Source organism: Lipotes vexillifer, unplaced genomic scaffold, assembly GCF_000442215.2.
Source record: "Lipotes vexillifer unplaced genomic scaffold, Lipotes_vexillifer_v1.1 scaffold223, whole genome shotgun sequence".
Classification (NCBI taxonomy): Eukaryota; Metazoa; Chordata; class Mammalia; order Artiodactyla; family Lipotidae; genus Lipotes; species Lipotes vexillifer.
In genome coordinates, this window is record NW_006788663.1 from 779,807 (window position 1) to 807,401 (window position 27,595).

At 38.2% G+C, this 27,595-nt stretch overlaps 1 protein-coding gene across 2 annotated transcripts in view; it reads left to right on the forward strand.

Annotated features, from left to right (window-relative positions):
* Positions 1 to 27,595, forward strand: part of ACER3 (alkaline ceramidase 3) — a 181,901-nt gene that overhangs the window by 141,734 nt on the left and 12,572 nt on the right. For both annotated transcript variants that reach the window (XM_007461710.1, XM_007461711.1), the window contains one exon: positions 1,660 to 1,718. In XM_007461710.1, coding sequence (XP_007461772.1) covers positions 1,660 to 1,718 — 59 coding nt within the window. The remainder of the gene's footprint in view (positions 1 to 1,659; positions 1,719 to 27,595) is intronic.

Sequence of the window (27,595 nt, forward strand, 5' to 3'; positions counted from 1 at the left end):
CCTCAGGGAAGCGAAGGGTATAGAACTTGAGAGGGGTATGAAGTTGATTTATGGTATTCTGCCAAAGTTCAGTTTTTTGACCTATGAAGTCAAAAATTGCAAAGATATTTGTTTTGTGATAATCCTCAAACAGTGTTTATGTTTTGAGCACTTTGTGTGTGTGTTATATTTTAATATTAAAAGTTTTTTAAAGTTGAAACAGGAACAAGTAAGTAAGAAAATGACAGACAACCGAATAAAAAAATAGGTTTGAACAATAGCAGATATCAATTGGCCAGTGAACATAACATACAGTGTTCAACCTGTAATCGGAGAAATACATATTAAAAACCACATAGACTGACAAAAATTTAGAAGTCTGACTATATTGTGTTTTGAGTATGTGGCATAAAAGAAACACTCAGAATACACATTGGTTGGAGTAAAGGTTGGTATAACCAATTTGGAAAACAGTTTGACATTTTTAGTAATTTTAATAATAATATACCCTCTGACTCAGCAGTTACATTCCTAGGTACATACCCTGGAGAAACTTTTGTATGTGTGTATTAGAATATATGCATAAAAATGTTCATAGCAGTGAAAACTGGAAATAACCTCAAAATGTCCATCAACACAAGAATTGGTAAATAAATTGTGGTATTTATTTATGTGATATCAAAAATATATGAACTATGGCTACATATACAACATAATTGAATTCTAAAAGATAAAACAAAAACAAATGTATGTAACATTATTCTATTGTAAATTAAAATTAAAATTTTAAAAACTTATTTAGGAGCACATATTTAGGACGCCAGTTTAAGTTAGTAAACACGTAAAGAAAAGAAACACGTAAAGAATATGTGTTTATTTTAAAAGTCAGGAGAGTGGTTTCCTCTAAGGAGTAGGGGAGAGGGTTGGACTGGGAAGAGATAACATGTGTCTTGACCTGAATGGTACTTTCCCAGTTATTGGCTTTATAAATATTTAAGTTATACATTTATATTCTATGCAGTTTTCTTGTATTTAATATTTCACACTTTTAAAAGTTAAATTTTCCCACTAGGTTCAGGTTTCCAGGTAGTAGTACCTATCCACTGCTCAATATAGAAGAGAAGGAGGTTAGTTGTTGGAGCCAAGTCTGGGAAGATGTGGGAGCATATAGAATAAAGAACACAGGGGAGTAGATTCACCTCAGTCAAGAAGAAATGGGCACCTCTTTCTTTAGAAACTAGGAGTGGGAGAAGGAATGCAGGGAGAGGATGCATATGAATGCACAAGCACTTGGGAGGAGAGTTTAAAAGAGTTCCGTTTTATAAGATGGGAAGTAGAATCATTTGCTGAAAGTGAAGCTAACAAGAAGAAAAGGATCTCTAGGGAATATGAGGCAAAAATACAGCATTTGTTCAGGTTTTAGCATATATTTAAAATTTCATGGAACCATTCAGAATTAAAATTGACATGAGACTTCTGATATTGATTATTCACAAGCAGGCTCTTTCCTCAAAGGTTAGTATAACTCTTCATTATATAATTATACATCTGTTCTTTAAAATGTAATGAAAGATAATAAATCTTTACATTTAACCGGGAGGACTATTTTTGTAGGCGAAATATACTTCCTTTGCCAAAGAATCATGATTTTACTAACTTCATTTTCCCTTTCTTCTTCAGGTCATGTATGGAATGTTGGTCTTCACATTAGTAGTTCGATCTATTTATATTGTTACATGGTAAGTAGTTTGGATCATCAAAAGAGTACACTTAGGTGGTAAATCTGTAGCCTAAACTGAAATAGCACATAAAACCCAGCTCCAGAAGGGATACTGATAGAAAACTTATAACCCAACATTTATTAACGTATATTGCAAGAAATACTAATTCTTTAACTAAGTTGTTAATAGGCATCACATGAAACGAAGAGTTCTAAAATTAAAGAAATTTGAGGAAAGCTGTGTGTGGTGGCCTCCTTTTGAATATTTATAATGTACATGAGTTTGTTAAAGGCCTTGAAAAATCCTACAGTAGAAAAGAAAATAATTGTTTTTGTGTTTCTCAAACTACTTAATTAAGGAGCCCTTTTCTCAGAACACCTCTCAAGGAAGACTATTAGTGTCACAGAGAAACAGTATTCTAGAAAGATCATTTAGGAAATAGGCATAATATTTATAGAGTTCATGAAAAATAAAATAAGAAATATTTCATGTGAGTACCTGACAGAGGGCCTGGCCATATAACAGGTGCTCAGTAAGTAAATAGTATGGGTTTGTTCCTGTTTTTTTCTTTTTTAATTAAACTTTTTGTTTTGAGATAATTGTAGAAGCACATGCAATTGTAAGAAATAATCGAGATTGTCTGTACCCTTTACCAGTTTCGTCTAGTGATAATGTCTTGCAAAACTATAGTACAATATCATAACCAGGATTTGACACTGACAGAGTCAAGATACAGAACAATTCTATCACTACAGGGATCCCTATGTGGTCTTCCTGTAGCCACACCCAATTCCCTCCTACCCCGTTTCCTTAGCCCCTATGCTTAACCCCTAGCAACTACTAATCTGCCCTTCATTTCTGCAATTTTTCAGAGTGTTATATAAATGGAATCACACAGTATATATAACCATTGGGATTGGCCTTTTGCACTCAGCATAATTCACTGGAGAGTAATACAAGTTGTTGAGTGTATCAGTAGTTCACCCTTTCTGTTGTGAGTAGTATTCTGTGATATGGATGTACCACAGTTTAATCATTCACCTGTTGAATAACATCTGGATTTCCAGTTTTTTATTTCTAGTTTTTTACTATTACGAATAAAGCTGCTATGAATATTTGTTTACAGGTTTTTATGTGAATATAAGTTTTCATTTCTCTGGAATAAATGCCCAGAATGGAATTGCTAGGTTGTATGATAATCATGTGTTTAATTCTTTTTAAAACTTTCAGACTTTTTTTTTTTAATTTATTTTTGGCTGCGTTGGGTCTTCGTTGCTGCACGTGGGCTTTCTCTAGTTGTGGCGAGCGGGGGCTGCTCTTCATTGCGGTATGCGGGCTTCTCATTGCAGTGGCATCTCTTGTGGAGCATGGGCTCTAGGGCACACAGGCTTCAGTAGTTGTGGCTTGCGGGCTCTAGAGCACAGGCTCGGTAGTTGTGGCGCACGAGCTTTGTTGCTCTGTGGCATGTGGGATCTTCCGAGACCAGGGCTCGAACCTGTGTCCCCTGCATTGGCAGGCGGATTCTCAACCACTGCACCACCAGGAAAGCCCAACTTCCAAACTGTTTTCCAGAGTGGCTCTACCATTTTACATTCCCACCAGCAGTGTATGTGTGACCCAGTTTCTCTGCATCCTTGCCAACATTTGGTGTTGTCACTATTTTTTATTTTAGTAATTCTTACAGATATGTACTGATATCTCATTGTGGTTTTAATTCTTGTTTCCCTAGTGGCTAATGATGTTGAACATATTTTCATGTGCTTATTTACCATCTGTATATCCTCTTTGGTGAAACGTCTGTTCATGTCTTAGCCCATTTTCTAATGGGATTGTTTCTGGTTTTTTTATATTTGAGTTTTGAGCATTCTTTACATATTCTAGATACTCTTCATCAAATATGTGGCTCACAAATATTTTCTCACAGTCTGTACCTTGTCTTTCATGCTGTTCACAGGGCCTTTCACAGAGCAAAAGTTTTTAATTTTGATGAAGTCAGTTTATCAATTTTCCTTTTACGTATCGTGCTTGGGCATCCAGGCTAAGGACTCAATGCCTAACCCTAGGTTTTCCCATTTTTTACCAAAAGTTTTGTATAGTTGTACATTTAAGTTTATGATTTATTTTGAGTTAATTTTTATGTAAGGGGTAAGGAGTAGCTTGAGGTCCATTTTTTAACCTACAGAGGTCCAACTACTCCAGGACCACTGGTTGAAAAGGCTGTTTCTTCACTGAATTTCTTTTGCACCTTTCTCAAAAATTATTTGGGTATATTTGTGTGGATGTATTTTTGAGTTTTTTTATTCTGTTGCATTCATTTAGGTGTCTATCCCTCTACCGGTCCTACTCCCTGATAATTGATTACTCTACTTATAAAATACCTCTTCAAATCATATAGATTGATTCCTCTCACTTCTTTTTCAAACCTGTTTTTGCTATTTGGGTTCCTTTACCTTTATGTATAAATTTTAGAATAATAATGTCTATATTTAAAATCTTATTGGCATTTTGATAGGAATTGCATTAAACCTGCATATCAATTTGTGAAGTATTGACATCTTTACTATGTTGAATCTTCCAGTCTATGAACACTGTGTGTCTTGTGTGTCTCTCCATTTATTTAGATCACCTTTGATTTCTTCCATTAGCATTTTGGAGTTGTGATTTTCTTCTTTTTAATTTTTGAATTTTATTTTATTTTTTTATACAGCAGGTTCTTATTAGTCATCCATTTTATACACATCAGTGTATACACATCAATCCCAATCTCCCAATTCATCACACCACCACCACCACCCCGCTGCCAGGGGGTAGCACGCAGTATTACCCAACCTCACCAATCCTCTTGGTGTCCATACGTTTGTTCTCTACATCTGTGTTCCAATTTCTGCCCTGCAAAATAGTTCATCTGGACCATTTTTCTAGGTTCCACATATATGCGTTAATATATTTGTTTTTCTAACTTACTTCACTCTGTATGACAGTCTCTAGATCCATCCACATCTCTACAAATGACCCAATTTCGTTCCTTTTTATGGCTGAGTAATATTCCATTGTATATATGTACCACATCTTCTTTATCCATTCATCTGTCAATGGGCATTTAGGTGGCTTCCATGACCTGGCTATTGTAAATAGTGCTGCAGTGAACATTGGGGTGCACGTGTCTTTTTGAATTATGGTTTTCTCAGGGTATATGCCCAGTAGTGGGATTGCTGGGTCATATGGTAATTCTATTTTTAGTTTTTTAAGGAACCTCCATACTGTTCTCCATAGTGGCTATATCACTTTACATTCCCACCAACAGTGCAAGAGGGTTCCCTTTTCTCCACACCCTCTCCAGCATTTGTTGTTTGTAGATTTTTCTGATGATGCCCATTCTAACTGGTGTGAGGTGATACCTCATTGTAGTTTTGATTTGCATTTCTCTGATAATTAGTGATGTTGAGCAGCTTCTTGGTCATCTGTATGTCTTCTTTGGAGAAATGTCTGTTTAGGTCTTCTGCCCATTTTTGGATTGGGTTATTTGTTTTTTTAATATTGAGCTGCATGAGCTGTTTATATATTTTGGAGATTACTCCTTTGTCCGTTGATTCGTCTGCAAATATTTTCTCCCGTTTTGAGGGTTGTCTTTTCGTCTTGTTTATGGTTTCCTTTGCTGTGCAAAAGCTTTTAAGTTTCATTAGGTCCCATTTGTTTATTTTCGTTTTTATTTCCATTACTCTAGGAGGTGGACCAAAAAAGGTCTTGCTGTGATTTCTGTCAGAGAGTGTTCTTCCTGTGTTTTCCTCTAAGAGTTTTATAGTGTCCGGTCTTACATTTAGGTCTCTAATCCATTTTGAGTTTATTTTTGTGTATGGTGTTAGGGAGTGTTCTAATTTCATTCTTTTACATGTAGCTGTCCAGTTTTCCCAGTGCCACTTATTGAAGAGACTGTCTTTTCTCCATTGTATATCCTTGCCTTCTTTGTCATAGATTAGTTGAACATAGGTGCGTGGGTTTATCTCTGGGCTTTCTATCTTGTTCCATTGATCTATATTTCTGTTTTTGTGCCAGTACCATATTGTCTTGATTACTGTAGCTTTGTAGTATAGTCTGAAGTTGGGGAGTCTGATTCCTCCAGCTCCGTTTTTTTCCCTCAAGACTGCTTTGGCTATTCGGGGTCTTTTGTGTCTCCATACAAATTTTAAGATTTTTTTGTTCTGGTTCTGTAAAAAATGCCATTGGTAGTTTGATAGGGATTGCATTGAATCTGTAGATTGTTTTGGGTAGTAGGGTCATTTTCATAGTATAGATTCTTCCAATCCAAGAACATGGTATATCTCTCCTTCTGTTGGTATCATCTTTAATTTCTTTCATCAGTGTCTTATAGTTTTCTGCATACAGGTTTTTGTCTCCCTAGGTAGGTTTATTCCTAGACGTTTTATTCTTTTTGTTGCAATGGTAAATGGGAGTGTTTCCTTAATTTCTCTTTCAGATTCTTCATCATTAGTGAATACGAATTCAAGAGATTTCTGTGCATTAATTTTGTATCCTGCAGCGTTACCAAATGCATTGATTAGCTCTAGTAGTTTTCTGGTGGCATCTTTAGGATTCTCTCTATATAGTATCATGTCATCTGCAAACAGTGACAGTTTTACTTCTTCTTTTCCAGTTTGTATTCCTTTTATTTCTTTTTCTTCTCTGATTGCCATGGTTAGGACTTCCAAAACTCCATTGAATAATAGTGGCGAGAGTGGGCAGCCTTGTCTTGTTCCTGATCTTAGAGGAAATGCTTTCAGGTTTTCACCATTGAGAATGATGTTTGCTGTGGGTTTGTCGTATATGGCCTTTATTATGTTGAGGTAGCTTCCCTCTTTGCCCACTTTCTGGAGAGTTTTTATCATAAATCGGTGTTGAATTTTGTCAAAAGCTTTTTCTGCATCTATTCAGATGATCAGATGGTTTTTCTTCTTCAATTTGTTAATATGGTGTATCACATTGATTGATTTGCATATATTGAAGAATCCTTGCATCCCTGGGATAAATCCCACTTGATCATGGTGTATGATCCTTTTAATGTGTTGTTGGATTCTGTTTGCTAGTATTTTGTTGAGGATTTTTACATCTATATTCATCAGTGATATTGGTCTGTAATTTTCTTTTTTGGTAGTATCTTTGTCTGGTTTTGGTATCAGGGTGATGGTGGCCTCATAGAATGAGTTTGGGAGTGTTCCTTCCTCTGCAAATCTTTGGAAGAGTTTGAGAAGAAAGGTTGTTAGCTGTTCTCTAAATGTTTGATAGAATTCACCTGTGAAGCCATCTGGTCCTGGACTTCTGTTTGTTGGAAGATTTTTAATCAGAGTTTCAGTTTCATTACTTGTGATTGGTCTGTTCATATTTTCTGTTTCTTCCTGTTTTAGTCTTGGAAGCTTATACCTTTCCAAGAATTTGTCCATTTCTTCCAGGTTGTCCAGTTTATTGGCATAGAGTTGCTTGTAGTAGTCTCTTAGGATGCTTTGTATTTCTGCGGTGTCTGTTGTAACTTTACCTCTTTTCATTTCTAATTTTATTGATTTGAGTCCTCTCCCTCTTTTTCTTGATGAGTCTGGCTAATGGTTTATCAATTTTGTTTATCTTCTCAAAGAACCAGCTTTTAGTTTTATTGATCTTTGCTATTGTTTTCTTTGTTTCTATTTCATTTATTTCTGCTCTGATCTTTATGATTTCTTTCCTTCTGCTAACTTTGGGTTTTGTTTGTTCTTCTTTCTCTAGTTCCTTTAGGTGTAAGGTTAGATTGTGTATTTGAAATTTTTCTTTTTTTTTGAGGTACGCTTGTATAGCTATAAACTTCCCTCTTAGAACTGCTTTTGCCGCATCCCATAGGTTTTGGATCATTGTGTTTTCATTGTCATTTGTCTCTAGTCATTTTTTGATTTCCTCTTTGATTTTTTCAGTGATCTCTTGGTTATTTAGTAACGTTTTGTTTAGCCTCCATGTGTTTCTGTTTTTTATGTTTTGTCCCCTGTAATTGATTTCTAATCTCATAGTGTTGTGGTCAGAAAAGATACTTGATACGATTTCAGTTTTCTTAAATTTACTATGGCTTGATTTGTGACCAAAGATGTGAGGTATCCTGCAGAATGTTCTGTGAGCACTTGAGAAGACAGTGTAATCTGCTGTTTTTGGTTGGAATGTCCCATAAATATCAATTAAATCTATCTGGTCTGTTGTGTCATTTAACAGTTGTGTTTCCTTATTAATTTTCTGTTTGAGTGATCTGTCCATTGGTCTAAGTGAGATGTTAAAGTCCCCCACTATTATTGTGTTACTGTCAATTTCCTCTTTTATAGCTGTTAGCAGTTACCTTATGTATTGAGGTGCTCCTGTGTTGGGTACATATATATTTATAATTGTTATATCTTTGTCTTGGATTGATCCCTTGATCATTACGTAGTGTCCTTCCTTGTCTCTTGTAACATTCTTTATTTTAAAGTCTGTTTTATCTGATATGAGAATTGCTACTCCAGCTTTCTTTTGATTTCCATTTGCATGGAATATCTTTTTCCATCCCCTCACTTTCAGTCTGTATGTGTCCCTAGGTCTGAAGTGGGTCTCTTGTAGACAGCATATATATGGGTCTTGTTTTTGTATCCATTCAGCAAGCCTGCGTCTTTTGGTTGGAGCATTTAATCCATTCACGTTTAAGGTAGTTACTGATATGTATGTTCCTATGACTATTTTCTTAATTGTTTTGGGTTTGTTCTTGTAGGTCCTTTTCTTGTCCTGTGTTTCCCACTTAGAGAAGTTCCTTTAGCATTTGTTGTAGAGCTTGTTTGGTGGTGCTGAATTCTCTTAGCTTTTGCTTGTCTGTAAAGCTTTTGACTTCTCCATCGAATCTGAGTGAGATCCTTGCTGGGTAGAGAAATCTTGGTTGTAGGTTCTTCCCTTTCATCACTTTAAGTATATCATGCCACTCCCTTCTGGCCTGTAGAGTTTCTGCTGAGAAATCAGCTGTTAACCGTATGGAGGTTCCCTTGTATGTTATTTGTCATTTTTCCCTTGCTGCTTTCAATAATTTTTCTTTGTGTTTCATTTTTGCCAGTTTGATTACTGTGTGTCTCAGTGTGTTTCTCCTTGGGTTTATCCTGTATGGCACTCTCTGTGCTTCCTGGACTTGGGTGGCTATTTCCCTTCCCATGTTAGGGAAGTTTTTGACAATAATCTGTTCAAATATTTTCTCGGGTCCTTTCTCTCTCTCTTGTCCTTCTGGGACCTCTATAAACACATTGTTGTGTTTAATGTTGTCTCAGAGGTCTCTTAGGCTGTCTTCATTTCTTTTCATTCTTTTTTCTTTATTCTGTTCCACAGCAGTGAATTCCACCCTTCTGTCTTCCAGATCACTTATCTGTTCTTCTGCCTCTGTTATTCTGCTATTGATTCCTTCTAGTGTATTTTTCGTTTCAGTTATTGTATTGTTCATTTCTGTTTGTTTGTTCTTTAATTCTTCTAGATCTTTGTTAAACATTTTTTGCATCATCTCGATCTTTACCTCCATCCTTTTTCCGAGGTCCTGGATCATCTTCACTATCACCATTCTGAATTCTTTTTCTGGAAGGTTGCCTGTCTCCACCTCATTTAGTTGTTTTTCTGGGGTTTTATCTTGTTCCTTCATCTGGTACATAGCCATCTGCCTTTCCATCTTTTCTAACTTTCTGTGAACATGGTTTTTGTTCCACAGGCTGCAGGATTGTAGTTCTTCTTGCTTCTTTTGTCTGCCCTCTGGTGGATGAGGCTATCTAAGCGGCTTGTGCAAGTTTCCTGATGGGAGGGACTGGTGGTGGGTAGAGCTGTCTGTTGCGCTGGTGGGAAGAGCTCAGTAAAACTTTAATCCGCTTGTCTGCTGATGGGTGGGGCTGGGTCCCCTCCCTGTTGGTTTTTTGGCCTGAGGCGACCCAACCCTGGAGCCTACCCGGACTCTTTGGTGGGGCTAATGGCGGACTCTGGGAGGGCTCACGCCAAGGAGTACTTCCCAGAACTTCTGCTGCCAGTGTCCTTGTCCCCACGGTGAGACAGAGCCACCCCCCCCACCTCTGCAGGAGACCCTCCAACACTAGCAGGTAGGTCTGGTTCAGTCTCTATGGGATTACTGCTCCTTCCCCTGTGTCCTGAAGTGCACACTACTTTGTGTGTGTCCTCCAAGAGTGGAGTCTGTGTTTCCCCCAGTCCTGTCAAAGTCCTACAGTCAAATCCCACTAGCCTTCAAAGTCTGATTCTGTAGGAATTCCTCCTCCCGTTGCCGGACCCCCAGTTTCGGAAACCTGACGTGGGGCCCAGAACCTTCACTCCAGTGGGTGGACTTCTGTGGTGTAAGTTCTGTGGTGTAAGTTCTCCAGTTTTTGAGTCACCCACCCAGCAGTTATGGGATTTGATTTTATTGTGTTTGCACCCCTCCTACTGTCTCCTTGTGGCTTCTCCTTTGTCTTTGGATGTGGTGTATCTTTTTTAGTGAGTTCCATTGTCTTCCTGTCAATGATTGTTCAGCAGTTAGTTGTGATTCTGGTGTTCTTGCAAGAGGGAGTGAGAGCATGTCCTTCTACTATGCCATCTTGAATCAATCTCCGGAGACTTCTGCTAGGAAAACCACTGACTTGGTACTGAGAAGGAAACTAACTAAAGCTTTGATTTTTTTTTTTTTTAAGCAATTGTAAATGGTATTGTATTTTTAAATTTTGGTGTCCACACATTTATTGCTATTATATAGAAACACAGCATATTAATAACGGTACCAGAGAGATCAAGATGGCAAAATAGAACTACATGGAGCTCACCTCCTCCCACAAATACATAAAAAATACACCTACATGTGGAACAGTTCTCATAGAATAAGTACTGAACACTGGCAAAAGATCTCATACAACAAGAGCCGAAAGAAAGATCACCATGTAACTGGGCAGGATGAAAGAGAAAAATAAAAAAAGGAATTGGTGTTCGACCTACACCCTGGGAGGGTGTTATGAAACAGGAGAGGTTCCCTCACCCTGGTAACCCCCATCGGTGGCTGGAAGATCAGCCAGGACAGAAAGGGAGCGTCAGAGGTTCAGAGGAGAGTGCAGCAACTGGCTTGTGGCAGGTAGAACGGAGAGAAACCAGCACACTCATGGCCACCTTGCTGCATTCCCCAGCCTGAGACATGCATCTGCTGGTGTGTACAGGGCCTGGGTGCTGAAATTCGGGCTTCAGAGGACAAACCTCAGGAGAGGACTGGGGTTGGTTCTGTGGAGACACCCCGAAGAGACTGGAGTGTGGTCCAGGCCACAACTTGGGCTATGGGCAGGACTGAGCCCAGGTATGCCATAGAAGCCCCATTGTTAACGCACACGCAAAGGGAGGGAAGGGGCCCCGCCACAGCAGCCTCATTTTCCTCATTGCTCACAGCAGGCACAGCTCCACCTCTACAAGCTCTGGGAGCTTGCAAGTCCTGGCAGTTGTCCATACCCAGAGGCAGGGCTGAAATCTGGGCTTGCAGCTTTACGACTGATGGATTTACAACACTGGTGCCTTTATTAGCTCAGTGCCTTCTGACAATCTCAGTGGATTACTGGTGCTCCTGAGTCTGGGGTGGGTCCAGATTTAGCACCTGTTGGCTTTGTGGGCATGTGCACACAGAGGCGGGCCAGGGTCTGTGCTGATTCCATAGCTCCCATGACAGGTCCCTGTGTCTGACTTCGGCAGATCTGTGCCAGCAGCTTTGTGATCACAGCAGCTGAGGGACATTCAGGCCAATTGCCTGCATTCCCTTGACTGAGACAGGGCCGAAGGCAGTACCAAGAATAGTATACTTTGTGAGCGCGCACAACCGGTGACAGATGACACCACAGAGCTCACTTTCTGGTGGACAGCTCCTGCGGAGGAATACTTAGTGGATCCTCTTCCAGTGGAAGCACTCCAGTTCCACCTACCCAACACCACACTTAAGAGTTGGATCTGGGGGCTTCTACTCCAACAGCTGGGGAGCAGATCCTGCCCCTGACAGGGCTGTGACAGCCACAGAGCAAAGAGGAGGCCCCACTCAATATCCAGTACGGGCTCTGTTCTCCACAACACAAGTCACACCCTCTGTCAACGGGATAATGGCCAGCACACACTAAGGAAAGAGACAGCAGGCATCCATACTAAAAATAGCCCTCACACCAAAAATATTAGAGTCATGCAGGCTCCACAGGAATGCTTCCACATAAAAACAGCCCTTAAAGACCACAGTAGATAACTGTTTCTCCTAAATTCATAGGGTCAGAGAAATATAAGTAAAAAGAACCAGAGGAAATAGTCCCAATTAAAAGAATGGGAGAGGGCTTCCCTGGTGGTGCAGTGGTTGAGAGTCTGCCTGCCGATGTAGGGGATGTAGGGGACACGGGTTCGTGCCCCTGTCGGGGAAGATCCCACATGCCGCGGAGCAGCTAGGCCCGTGAGCCATGGCCGCTGAGCCTGCGCGTCCGGAGCCTGTGCTCCGCAACAGGAGAGGCCACAGCAGTGAGAGGCCCGCATACCGCAAAAAAAAAAAAAAAGAAAAAAAAAAATCTATAGGAAAGAGAAAAATCACAATTGGAAAATAAATCCCTTAAATAAGGCAGTACGTAGATTAAAAAAAAACTTTTCTGTGTGCAAGCAATGGTAACTATGATGAATAGCCAAAGTATAAACATGAAGATGTTAGAGAGGACATCAAAATCATAAAATGTCAGGGAGGGGAGTAAGAAATTGTAGGGGTTTTTTTAAGAGTGTGTTTGAGCCTATGTGACTACCAATCTAAAGCAAGTAGTTATAGTAATGGGTTATCATACTTGAAAAACAGGGTAACCACAAATCAAAAACATATAGTTGATTCACAAAAACCAAAAAATAGAGAACTCAAGCATAGTGCAAAAGAAAAACTTCAGACTACAAAATGAAAAACAGAAAAAGAGAGGAACAAAGAAGAAATACAAAATCCACTGGGAAACAAGGTTTAAAATGGCAATAAATACATATATATCAATAATTACCTTAAGTATCAGTGGACTAAATGTGCCAATCAAAAGACATAGAGTAGCAGACTGGATAACAAAACAAAAGCCTACAATGTGCTGCCTACACATAGATTGAAAAGTGAACGGATGGAAAAAGATATTTCATGAAAATGGAAATGACAAGAAAGTGAGACTTCCAATACTCATCAGACAAAATAGACTTTAAAGCAAATGTTATAAAGAAAGATAAAGAAGGACACTATATAATGATAAAAGGATCAATACAGGAAGAGGATTTTACACTTATCATCATATATGCACCTAATATAGAAGCACCCAAATATACAAAACAAATACTAATAGACATAAAGGGAGAAAGTGATGGGAATACAATAATAGTAGGAGACTTTAACACCCCACTGACATCAGTGGACAGATCTTCCAGATAGAAAATCAGTAAGGCAACAGAGATCCTAAATGATACATTAGAAAAGTTAGACTTAATTGATATTTTAATTTTGATACTATGACATCACATCCAAAAAACCCAAAATACGCATTCTTTCCAAGTGCACATGGAACATTCTCTAGGATAGACCACATACTAGGACACAGAACAAGCCTCAACAAATTTAAGAGGACAGAAATTATTTCAAGCATATTTTCTGACTACAACAGCATGAAAATAGCAATCAACCATAGAAAGAGAAACAAAAAAATCATTACTAAACAACATGCTATTAAAAAAACCAGTGGGTCAACTTGAAATCAAAGAAGAAATTTTAAAATACCTTGAGACAAATGACAATGAAAACACAACCATACAGAATCTATGGGATGCAGCAAAAGTAATCCTAAGAGGGAGGTTCATAGCAATATAGGCTTTCCTCAAAAAATAAGAAAAATCTCAAACAACCTAACCTACCACCTAAAAGATTTAGAAAAAGAAGAACAAACGAAAGCTAAATTTAGCAGAAGGAAGGAAATAATAAAGATCAGACAGGAAGTAAAAAAAAAGAGATTAAAAAAAACAATAGAGAAAAATCAGTAAAACCCAGAGCTGGTTTTTTGAAAGGATAAACACAATTGACAAACCTCTGGCCAGGCTCACCAAGAAGAGGTCCCATATAAACAAAATAAGAAATGAAAGAGGAGAAATAATATCTGATACCTCCACAGAAATACAAAAACTCATAAGAGAATACTGTGAACAATTATATCCCAACAAATTGGACAACCTAGAAGAAATGGATAAGTTTCTAGAAACATACAGCCCACTAAAACTGAATCGAGAAGAAATAGATAATTTGAACAGATTTATTACTAGAAGTGAAACAGAATCTGTAAAAACAAACAAAAACAAAAAAACACCTTCCTGGAAACAGAAGTCCAGGACCAGATGGCTTCACTAGGGAACTCTACCAAACATACAAAGATGAACTTATACTAATCCTTCTTAAAGTCTTCTGAAAGATTGAAGAGGAAAGAAGACTCCCAAAGTAACTCTATGAAGCCACCATCACCCCAATACCAAAACCAGACAAAGACACTACCAAAAAAAGAAAATTACAGGCCAGTAGCACTGATGAACATAAATGCAAAAATCCTCAACAAAATATTAGCAAACCAAATCCAGCAACACATAAAAAGGATCAGACACCATTATCAAGGTGGATTCATCCCAGGGTCACAAGGATGGTTCAACATAGGGATATCTATCAGTGTGATACACCACATCAACAACAAAAAAGACAAAAATGACCTCAATAGATGCAGAAAAAGTATTTGATAAAATTCAACATCCATTCATGATAAAAACTCTCCCCAAAGTGGTTATAGAGGGAACATATTTCAACATAATAAAACCGATTTATGACAAATATACAGCCAATATAATACTCCATGGTGAAAAGCTGAAAGCCTTCCCACTAAAATTTGGAACAAGACAGGGTTGCCCACTCTCACCGCTCTATTCAACATAGTATTGAAAGTCCTAGCCACAATAATCAGACAAGAAAAAGAAATAAAAGGTATCCAAATTGGAAGGGAAGAGGTAAAATTGTCATTATATGCAGATGACATGATACTATATATAGAAAACCCTAAAGATTCCACACAGAAGCCACTGGAACTGATAAACAAATTAAGGTAACAGGCTACAAGATTAACATACATTTCTTTACACTAACAATGAATTATCAGAAAGGGAACGTAAAATAACAGTCCCTTTTAAAATCACATCAAATATATATATATATATATATATATATATATATATATATATACACACACACACACACACACACACACACACACACACACACACATATATATATTTACAAATAAACTTTACCAAGGAGGTCAAAGACTATATGCTGACAACTATAAAACATTGATAAAGGAAACTGAAGATGATTCAAAGAAATGGAAGGATATCCCATGCTCTTGGATTGGAATAATTAATATTGTTAAAATGGCCACACTACCCAAAGCAATCTACAGATTTAATGTGATCCCTATCAAACTACCCATGACATTTTTCACAGAACTAGAACAAATAATCCTATAATTTATGTGGAACCATAAAAGACCCAGAATTGCTAAAGCAATGCTGAGGAAAAAGAACAAAGCTGGAGACGTAACCCTTCCAGACTTCAGACAATACTATTGATGCAAATGTACAGTAATCAAAACAGCATGGTGTTGGCACAACAACAGACATGGATCAGTAGAACAGAATAGAGAGCCCAGAAATAAAACCACATACCTATGATCAATTAATCTTTGAGAAATGAGGCAAGAATACACAATGGAGAAAAGAAAGTCCCTTCAGCACGTGACACTGGGAAAGTTGGACAGCCACATGTAAATCAATGAAGTTAGAACCCTCCCTCACACCATACACAAAAATAAACTCAAAATGGATTAAGGACTTAATTATAAGACATGATACCATAAACTCCTAGAAAACAAGATAGGCAAAACATTCTCTGACATAAATCATACCAATGTTTTCTTAGGTCAGTCTCCCAAGGCAACAGAAATAAAAGCAAAGATAAATAAATGGGACCTAATCAAACTTATAAGCATTTGCACAGCAAAGGAAACCATAAACAAAGCAAAAAGACAACCTACGGACTGGGAGAAGGTATTTTCAAATGATGCGACCAACAAAGGCTCAATTTCCAAAATATACAAACAGCTTATACAATTCAATAACAAAAAAACAAACTAATAACAAAAAAAACAACCCAATCAAAAAATGGCCAGAAAACCTAAATAGGTATTTCTCTGAAGAAGACATACAGATGGCCAGTAAGACAATGAAAAGATGCTCAGTATTGCTAATTGTTAGAGAAATGCAGATCAAAACTACAATGAGGTATCACCCCACACCAGTCAGAATGGCCATCATTAAAAAGTCTACAAATAATAAATTCTGGAGAGGATTTGGAGAAAAGGAAACCCTCTTACACTGTTGGTGGGAATGTAAATTGGAGCAGCCACTGTGGAAAACAGCATGGAAGTTCCTTAAAAAGCTAAAAATTGAGTTACTATAGGATCCAGCAATCCCACTCCTGGGCATATATCTAGAGAATTGACAGATGAATGGATAAAGAAGATGTGATATGTGTGTGTGTGTGTGTGTATGTGTGTATATAGTGGGATATTATACAACCATAAAAAAGAATGAAATAACGCCACTTGCAGCAACATGGATAGACCTAGAGATTATCATACTGAGTGAAGTAAGTCAAGCAGAGAAAGACAAATATCATATGGTATCACTTATATGTGGAATCTAAAGTATGACACAAATGAACTTCTTTTTTTTAATTTAATTTTATCTTTGGTTGCGTTGGGTCTTTTCTAGTTGCAGTGAGCAGGGACCTACTCTTCGCTGTAGTACATGGGCTTCTCATTGTGATGGCTTCTCTTGTTGCAGAGCATGGGCTCTAGGCGCTTGGGCTTTAGTAGTTGTGGCTCGCGGGCTCTAGAGCACAGGCTTCAATCCTTTCTTTGGGATGTACAGTATTTGCACAGCCCAACCCCACTGAATTAGCCATTTGCTGCACAGTGGTGTCTTTGAGTTTTTTTATATCCTTGTTGATTTTCTGGGTAGTTGTTCCATCAGTTGAGAGGGGGGTGTTGAAGTCTCCAAATATACTTGTGTATTTATCTATTTCTCATTCATTCTATCAATTTTTGCTTCATTCGGTCATCTACCCTATTTTGCAGTTCTCTTGTTTGATGCATAGACATTTAGAATTCCTATGTCTTTTTGGTGGATTGTCCCTTTTGTTAATCATGTAATGTCCTTCTCTGTCTCTGGTCATTTTCTTTGGTCTGAACTCCACTTCATCTCTCATTAATATAGCCATATCAACATAGATTTCTTTTGATTAATGTTTGCATGATACACTTTTTCATACTCTTGCTTTCAACCTGCCTGTATTGGTATATTTGAATTGAGTTTCCTTTTGGATATCATACACTTGGGTCGTGATTTTGAATCCACTTTTCCAGTCTCTTTTAATTGGTTTATTTAGATCATTTATATTAACATAATTTTTATATTAAGGATTAATTCTACTATTTTATGTTTTGTTTTCTGTTTGTTCTGTATTTTCTTTTTCCTGCCTCCCTGTGAGTATCTTGAACATTTTTTAGAATTCCATTTTAGTATATCTCTAGTGTTTGTGAGTCTTTCTCCTTGTATAGTTTTTTTAGTGATTGTTTTTAGTATTACATTATATATGCATGATGCCAAAATCTCACCCTGTGTACACTGGTGCCAAGTCAAATATCAGACAGAGTTTTGCGTGAAGTAGAAAAGAATAGCTATATTGCTTTCCCAGGCAAAGGGGGACACAGCGGGCTCCTGCCCTCGAAAACTATGTGTCCCAACCTGGGAGGATTTGATGAGGGGTTTTATAGCAATAGTTCAAGGGTGGGGTTGCTGACAAGATTAGGGTGTGGGCAGTGCTCGCACTCCCTTCATCTTGTCTCAGGTGGTCTCCTAATCTTGATGAGCTTCTCTGGTCCCTTTAATCTTGCCTCAGGTGGTTTCTTGGCTGCTCCTCCCTTGATTAGCAGCTGTTGGAATCTGCCCTTTGGAACTCAGGGAAGGTCATGGAGGCTGGAGTCTTGCCTACAAGAAATGGGAGACAAAGCAGGCCTCCATGCCCGGGAACCCCACAGGGCCCTGCTCAGTTTCATACATAACATCACAGTCTAATGGTGTTAACATTTTACCAGTTCCAGTGAAGTGCAGAAATCTTACCTTCCCTTTACATACCTTTATTAGTTTCCTAGGGCAGCTGTAACAAAACACCACAAGCTGGATAGCTTAAAATAACTGAAATTCATTGTTCTGGAGGCTAGAAGTCCAAAATCAAGGTGTCAGTAGGGCCATACTTCCTCTGAAACCTATAGGGGGATTCATCCTCACCTCTTTCTAGGTTCTGGTGGTTTGCTGGCAATCTTTGGCATTCCTTGACCCTTATCTGCATAATTCCATTCTCTGCCTTTGTCATGACATGGTGTTCTCCCTGTGTCTCTGTGTCTTCACATGGCTGTCTTCTTACAAGGATATGAGCCATATTGGATTAGGAGCCCATTCCACTACAGCATGACCTTATCTTAACTAGTTATATCTTCAATGACTCTATTTCCAAATAAGGGCACATTCTAAGATACTGGGGGTTGGGACTTCAACATACCTTTTTTGAGGGAAAACACTTCAACCTGTAACACTGCCTTTTTCCTGCCCCATTTAAAATATAATTATCTTAAGTATTTCCTCTGCATGCATTTAACCACATCAGATAGTATTTTGATTTTTGCCCCAATCATAAATCATACTTTGGAAACTCAAGAGGAGAAGTAAAATGTATTATAATCTAACCAAATTTTTACTCTTTCCATTTCTCTTTCTTCCTGCCTAACATTCCAAGATTCCTTCTTTCATCATTTCCTTTCTGTTTTGAAAACTTCCTTAGCCATTCTCTTAGGGTAGATCTGGCAACATATCCTCTTAGTTTTCCTTCATCTGAGGATGTCTTGATTTCTGTTTCATTCCTGAAGAATATTTTCACTGGATATAGGACTCCAGGTTGACAGTTCTTTTCTTTTAAAACTTGAAAAATGTGCCACATTCTTCTGGCCTTCAAGTTTTCTGATGAGAAATCCTATCATTCAGATTGTTTTTTTGCATATGGTGTAGGGTAAGGTATTGTTTCTCTTACTGCTCTTCAACATTTTTCCCTTGTCTTTAGTTTTCAGAAATTTGCCTATGTTGTGTCTTGATGTGGATTTCTTTGGTTTTAACCTGTTTGACGTAGGTTTAGCTTCTTGAATCTGTGGGTTATAGTGTTGTTGTTTGTTTGTGTTCGTTATGTGTGTGTGTATGCCAGCTTTGAAAGTTTTCAGCCATTATTTCATGAAGTACTTTTTCATTCCTGCCCTCTTTTTCCTCTCCTCCTGGGACACCAATAACATGAACGCTAGATCTTCCTTATAGTCCCACAGGTCCCTGAGTGCCACCTCATTATTGCCAGGTACTGGTAGGAGTCCAGGTTCTTCCTTGCCATCTCTTGACACACAAATGGGGGAAAGAGCTCCTCATTACTGCTGAGCTGGGGTAGGAATTTCCACTCTCTACTAGGCCTTCCTGATACCACCCTGCCTGGGAAGGGCAAGAGTGCCTAATTATTTCTCACCATGTGGCCTCCACTGACAGCTCAGTGGTATGACCTTGTTACCTCTGGTCAGTGGTAGAAATTCTGACTCCCCAGTAGCTCTACTCTCATACCACCGCAGTGAGGAGGGAGAACACCTCGTTATTACCACATGAAGATGGAAGTTCAGGCTCCCCATGTGGTCTCCACTGACACTGCAGGAAGTGGAGAGCTTGTTACTGCTGGGTGGGGAAAGATCCAGCCCCTTCCTGCTTGACATTACTGTGGCAGGAGGTTAGGGCACCTTCTTAGGGCCTGATGAGGAATGGAGTCTAGGTTTCCCACTCAGGCTTTGAGAATGGATGGGGGTGAGGCCACAGTTTTTTCTGTAGTGTTTGGCTGTAGAGTGGTTATTGTGTAAGTTTTCTATCTTGCTAGACTGCCTTTTTCCTGGTTCTTTGGAGAGAGAGTAGGCTTTTGTTGGGCTGTTTTTTGTCTGTGCCTAGTGGTGTTTCTGGTTTACTAGTTTCTTCAGTTCCAACTCTCAGGTGTCTGAGGCAACAAGAAAACACATGGAGTTTGTCACAGTAGCATTACTTGGGTCCCAAAGTCCTGAACCAGTCTGCCTCCTTCTCTCCACCTTTCAGAGTCTTCTTATGTTTTTTATATATAATGTTCAAGGTTTTAAATTGTACTTAGTGGGAAAAATAGGGAAGATTATGTGCGTTTCATCTTCCCAGAAGCAGAAGTCTCCAGTTTTTAGTCTAGGCACCTTAGGGAAATGTAAAGAAGCATATAAAACACAGTCCTTGCCTTAAATTCAAGTCTGATAGATAGGGTACCAGTACTTTTAGAAATAAATGATGGACCTATATAAAATGGAAATCCTATGAAATAAAAACGTCTTTCTTCCATCTGCTTTACCACAGCTTCTTTCTTATATCTCCATTTTGTGATCATTTTGTACTGTTCATTATTTATTTATCTCTGTGCCCAACTGGATTGTAGGTTTTCTTGAAGTCTTAGTTATCTTGATAACTCCTGGAACTCAGAGTAGTGCTTATCAGTAAAGATTTTTTAAATCAAACTGAAACTCTGAAACTTCTGTTTCTTTTATTATGTCTGACAAGATATGTGAAAATCTCTCCTGTAACAAAACATCTAGAAATTCTGGATAAAATACAATAGATGTTCTTTTAAATGCATAGCTGAGCTCAAAAGAATGTAAAGAAAATTCCAAAGCATTAACTCCAAAGGTGGAGCTGAAGACTAGACTGACAAATGATCATGACAAATCATGATCAACTTGAAGGCATTTGCAGATACCAGGAAATCAGAACTTTAGGTTTGAGACTGAAGGTAGATAGAAGACAAAGCTTAGGGCATGTTTAAGATGAGCAGTTGGAACTCCCTCTCCACCACCACCACACACACACGTACACATAAAGTCAGGACCATCAAAGAGATACTGTCAGTGGAAGCCTGGGCTAGAAAAAAATTTGCCCTTCAGTAACAGAAGATTGACAAGGCAACTTGTCTTTCAGCCTCAGTTTTAGGTATTACTTCTCTGAGAATCTATAATCACTAGTATGCCTCCACACATGTTTGAGATTCAAATATACATAACCTTCATTGTCTAGGAAACCTCAAGATGTAAAATTAACTCAAACTGATCCACCTTTTATAGAGTCCCAATGTATCTAAGAGAAGCAAAAGCAAATTAACTTCAAAGAAATATACCTTAATGTAGGCCCCTCAGGATTTCCACAGATTGGCACTCAAACATATGTGCACAATTAATAATTCTAAAACCAGAGTAGGAAATAAGCTACCATAAGCAAAAGCTAGGAGAAACAGAACAGCAGAAATAACTCCCGCAAATCAGATGCTGAAATATAAAGTAACTATTTTTTAAATATTTAATAAAAAAATAGAGAAAATTAAAATATGACAAAGGAACAGATTATTAAAAATGAAATTACAGATTTGAAAAAGAATCAAAGACATTAAAAATAATCATTGAAATGAACCTATCTACAAAACAGAAACAGGCTCATAGACATAGAGAACAGACTTATGGTTGCCAAGGGGGAGGGGGAGAGGGAGAGGGAGAAGGATGGACTGGGAGTTTGGGGTTGGTAGATGCAAACTATCACATTTAGAATGGATAAACAACAAGGTCCTAATGTATAGCACAGGGAACTATAGTCAATATCCTGTGATAAACCATCATGGAAAAGAATATTAAAAAAGAATGTCTGTGTGTGTATAACTGAGTCACTTTGCTGTACAGCAGAGGTTGCTACAACATTGTAAATCAACTTCAATAAAAAAAAATCATTGAAATAAAAAACTCAATGGATAAGTTAAAAGTAGATTAGACAGTTGAAGAGAGAATTAATTAAATGGAAAGACAAGTCTAAAGAAATAAGCCAGAAAGCATCACAGAGAAATAACATGTCTAATTGCAGTTCCAAAGGGAGAGAGTAGCAAAAATTGGGAAAGAAGAGATATTCAAAGAGATAATAGGTGAGAATTTTCTAGAATTGGTAAAAGACATAACTCTTCAGCTTCAAAAATAATAATTCCCAAACAGGATAAATGAAAGAAAATCTTTCTCAGGTATGGCAGATTTGATAGATTAGCTCATTCAGCTTTGTTTCAGCCTCTTTCGAGTGAGCCTTCCTGTAATGTAGATGCTAAAAAGCTAAAACCTATATTTCCCATCTTACCTTTGCAGGTACGTTTTCAGATACATTCAGGTGTTTTGCCAATCACATGTATTCACATTAGTCTTGAATTCAGAACCAAGTTAAGTGGGAAGGAGAAGTGGTAGTATGTAGGCATCCATTTACTTATATGGATCTAGGGTGTGCATCATAGCTCTGGAACAAACAGGTGTAATGGCAGCTTCCTGACTGTGAATTATAGCTAAGATGGTATGATGGTATGATGCTGGATGCAGCAGTTGGTCCAGAGGCTTTCCAGTTCTCCAGCTTCATAAATGTGAAAAAGAAAAATATTCCTTTGGCAAGATAATTCTGTAGTAGTGTTCGTAAGTCATTCCCGGAGAGCCTAAATCTGTTAAGCATTTCTTTCAGAATTGAAACTATTAAATTATTTTCTGCTTTAGATAGAGGTATTATCTGCAGTTGAATCCTGATTGACACCTGTTTTCAAAAAGCACACTAAAATTGCTGAAATCCAAAGACTAAGATCTTAAAAACATCCAGAGATAAAAAACATATTACCAACAAAGGCATAACAAATAGTCTACAGCAGGCTTATCAACAGCAACAGTGGAAGCCAAAACACGGTAGACTATTATCTTCAAAGTGCTGAGAGAAATTAACCATCAAGTTAGAATTGTATACCCAAATATCTTTCAAGAACAAGGGTTCGGTGAAAACATTTTGAGACAAATAGAAATGACGAAATTTTACTAGTACACCTCACTAAAAGACCTTCTAAAAGATATTCTTTAGGAGGAAGAGTTGAGATACAAGAAAGAACAGTGAAGGAGAAAAAGTGAAAAACCTATGGGACTATCTGAACAAAATATTATGACTTTAATAATATCTAATTTGAGAGATTTTTTTTTTCTTTTAAGGAACTAAAATGATGACAAAATAACATGTGAGATACAAGGGAATAATCTTAGTCACATAGTTCCTAAGGTCTTTCTTATTTGGGGAAAGGGTACATTCAGTGATTAATTTTGGATTTTACATGTGCTTTTTTGGTAACCACTAAAAACAGTAATTGATTTCACAATTTCAATTACAAAAACATGAAGGAGTAAATGGGATTATAAAAACCGAATCCAAAAGAAATCAGGAGAAGGGGGGAAAGGGACGCAGAGAAAAGTGAGGACAAATACAAAGCAAAAAATGAAGGGGTAGAAATAATTCAAAATATATCAGTAGTCACAGTAAATATAAATGAACAGAGCTAAGCAATTAAAAGACAAAGACTCAAATAGGGAAAAATCCAGGTATCTACTGTTCATAAGAAGCATGGTTAAAATATAAATATATAGTAATTTTTTTTTTTTTTTTTTGGCGGTATGTGGGCCTCTCACTGTTGTGGCCTCTCGCGCTGTGGAGCAGAGGCTCCGGACGCGCAGGCTCAGCGGCCATGGTTCACAGGCCCAGCTGCTCCGCAGCATGTGGGATCCTCCCGGACCAGGGCACGAACCCGCGTCCCCTGCATCGGCAGGCGGACTCCCAACCGCTGTGCCACCAGGGAAGCCCAATACATAGTAATTTTGAAAGAAAAAGGTACATGCCATACAAGTATTGACTAAAAGAAAGCTGGACTAGCTATTTTAATAACAAAGAGATTTAAGGCATTATTCATAACAAATGTGTTTATTACATTGTTATTATAAGATTCAATTTACCACACCCCAAAACAAGACAACTCTAAACTTGTATGGAAAATTTTAAACAAAAATTGACAGAATTACAGAGAGATAGGTAACTACTCTATCATGATGAGGTATCTTAACACAGTAACTCATCCCAAAAAATATGAATAAGATTGATAAAATTTGAATAACATAACAAAATGATTTAATATACTCAACAATTAAAGGATGCATGATCTTCTCAACCAGGCATGGAGTAATTATTAAATCTGCCAATACTAGCTTTAAAGCAAAGTTCAACAAATTTTAAAGAATTGGTATCATGCATAGCATGTTCTCTGACAATTAGTTAAAACAAAACAGGATTAGTCAAAATAGCCCATATATTGGGAAACCTAAAACTATACTTGTAAATATGAGTTAAAAAAGTAATCATAATAGAAATATTGAAATACTTTGAATGGAATCATAATGAAAATACTATAAACCAAAGTAAGATGTAGCAAAAGTGGTTCTTAGAGGGAAATGTTTACATTAGAAATAGAGAGGCTGAAGAATAATGAACTAAGTATTCAACTTGAGTAATTAGAAAACAGATGAATAGAATAAACCCAATGAGAAATGAAGAATGACACTGATAAAAGGCAGAAATTAATTTAAAAAAAAACAGGTACAGTGTTGAAGATCAACAGGTATCTAATTTTGTTCCTTTCTGAAACCCTAAGACTACAACAAAGGAATTTATTTATAAAGCATAAACCCACAAGGAGAAGACTCAATAAAATTTTAGAAGCTGGAAAGTAAATGGATTACTGCTAACTGCCTTAACTAACCCAAGAAAGCCAGATTCTAAGTCAAGAATCTCCAGTTTACATCAGAGAATTGATTCTTGAGTATCAGGCATTAGCAGAAACAGGCAGTTTGGCAAAGGAGATGGAGGAGGGGCCTAAAATAAAAAGGTTTGGTTAAAAGCTTTAAGAAACTGTTAATTGCTTAGGCTCTGTCACCCAACTGCATGCCATGGAGCAACTGCAGAAGTCTGCAGGTTTATTCTCTGGAAAGGGTGAACAGTATCTCTAGATTGGATTTTGCCAGGCACAATTGAGCATGCAAATACCGTACTGAAATCAGGTAAATTGGGTGACCTTATGCTTTATGAATGCTGAATACAAAGATAGCTAGGTAGAATATTGAAAGAATCTTCTTATACGGAATATGAGCAGCCTACAAGACCTGATGATAGTGGGGGTTCCCTAACAATTGGCCCAGAAAAATAACCCTACGGTGAAGGTTACCAGTCTAAAGCCCTCAACCATACGCTTAGAGCTTGCGATCACCTTTTTAGTTTTCTACTCTTTAAAAATGAGGAGGGGCTTCCCTGGTGGCGCAGTGGTTGAAAGTCCGCCTGCCGATGCAGGGGACACGGGTTCATGCCCCGGTTCGGGAAGATCCCACGTGCCGCGGAGCGGCTGGGCCCATGAGCCATGGCTGCTGAGCCTGCGCGTCCGGAGCCTGTGCTCTGCAACGGGAGAGGCCACAACAGTGAGAGGCCCGCGTACCACAAAAAAAAAAAAAAAAAAAAAAAAAAAGAATGAGGAGACAGTCAGACATATGATGAATGCATTCAATATGAAAGAGGCCAAAACAAATAATAAGGGAATAAATCAGCTTAGAGTAAACAAATTTTGCATGAAGAAACTTCAAAAACAACAAAATGGCAGCAAATATTATAATTCATTAATATTCCTAGATATATACTGTGTCTATGAATCAAGAGTAAGATGCTATAAAAAAGGAACTTTCAGAGAATCCCCTCAAAGAGGATATTAAAAATATGATAAAATGAAATGAAGGGTTTGAAAGATATAGTTAAAGAAGGCACTGGAATTCTTTCTCCTGAACATACATTGTTATTGTCTTATGGTCCATCATCCCCTATTCACCAGCAAGCATCTACCACAGGAGAGGCACTAAACCCATGGTATGGTCCAGAGTAAACAGGACAGCTTGGGGCCTCAGGGCCTTGGGCCCACTCACCACCACTGCTGTGGCCAAATAGCAGGTGTTTCCTTAAGTTCATGGACCACAACCTGGGGGCCATCAGAATTATGAGAAAGAAATGGAGAATAGAAGGGACTCAATAGAATTATTACTGAGCCGGAATAGAAGGACCAACATAAAAAAGGGGGAGGGGGTACTGTGCAGAGAAAATGGAAGGGAGGAAATCATCACCAAAGCAATTCAAGAAAATATCCTACAATTGAAATATATGAGTTATTAGATTGAAAGAACCCACTGGGTACTAAGCATAGTAGGTGGAAATAGACTCATGCCAGTTTAAGAATTATAGACAAGGACAATTCTACAAGTTTATAGAGTCAGAAGGCAGATATACACCCAAAGGATCAGGGATCAGAATGGTTTTGGACTTACCAAAGCAAAACTGGAAGCCAGAATTATAGGATAATAACCTAGCCAAACTGTCTATAAAATATGGTGACAAAATACATTTTCATACATTCAAGTTCTCAAAAAAACTTATATTCCATAAACTTGCTCAGGAACCTGTTGAAGGATGTGTTTGACCAAAATGAGAGAGAAAACCAAAAAGGAGGAAGACATAGGATGCAAGACTTAGGAAATCCAACACAGAGAGAGGTGAAGGCAATTCCCAAGGTGAAGGCGAAGGGAAGGGACTTTTCAGATGATAGCAGTACACTAGACAGGCAGCCAGTCCAGAATGAAGCAGTGTAACTCCAGACACAGATATGTTGAGGGCATTCTGTATTATACTACTCTTGACCTGATAATACATAGGTAGTCTGTCCCCAGAATCTTATCTGTACTTAGCTTGCATGGACCATGTGCTGATGAAGTTCTTGCTCTCTCTCACGTGCCCTGCTACCTGGATAACCAAAGTCATTCATTTCACCCCACAGAAGAATTTTGCTTTGAACTACTTCTGAGAGCTGAAGATTGGCCCTGGTAAGTAAGCTAAGAAGGAGAAAATAGAGAGTATCCCACCCCCACTGATCATATCCCTGTCACATCTCAGCACCTGGCCCACACTGCAGTTCTGCCAAATGCCTTCACTATGCTGAACTCTGTGCTTCCTGGGACTCATTCTTGCCTCCCTCAAATGGGGCAATGATAAACTCAGAAAAGCTGAAGGCATACTATGACTCTCTTAAGCTCATCTCTGAGAACCTTCATCAAACAGTGGCAATAATGTCCTTTTCATGCACAGCCAGGTTTGTGCTTTCCTGATGATTTTTAAGTTAATCACCCCTTTCATTTGTTTATATGCAAATACTTACAGTTAAAATAACAGAATATAAAAACTACATGATGGGCTTCCCTGGTGTCGCAGCGGTTGAGAGTCTGCCTGCTAATGCAGGGGACACGGGTTCGAGCCCTGGTCTGGGAGGATCCCACATGCTGCGGAGCAACTAGGCCCATGAGCCACAACTACTGAGCCTGCGTGTCTGGAGCCTGTGCTCTGCAACAAGAGAGGCCGCGACAGTGAGAGGCCCGCGCACCACGATGAAGAGTGGCCCCTGCTTGCCACAACTAGAGAAAGCCCTCGCACAGAAACGAAGACCCAACACAGCAAAAATAAATTAATTAATTAATAAACTCCTACCTGCAACATCATCTTAAAAAAAAAAAAAATACATGATGATAGCAATAGATTCAGAGAAAGCATTCTGAAAACTTCAGCTGCTATTTATGATCTAAATAAACCACATAAACAAAATAAAACCCTTTACGAACTCAATAGAATGAAACTTTCTCAACCTGTAAACTACAGCATCTAACACATTTAGTCATGAAATGTTTTTAAAAGTTACCTTTAAAATC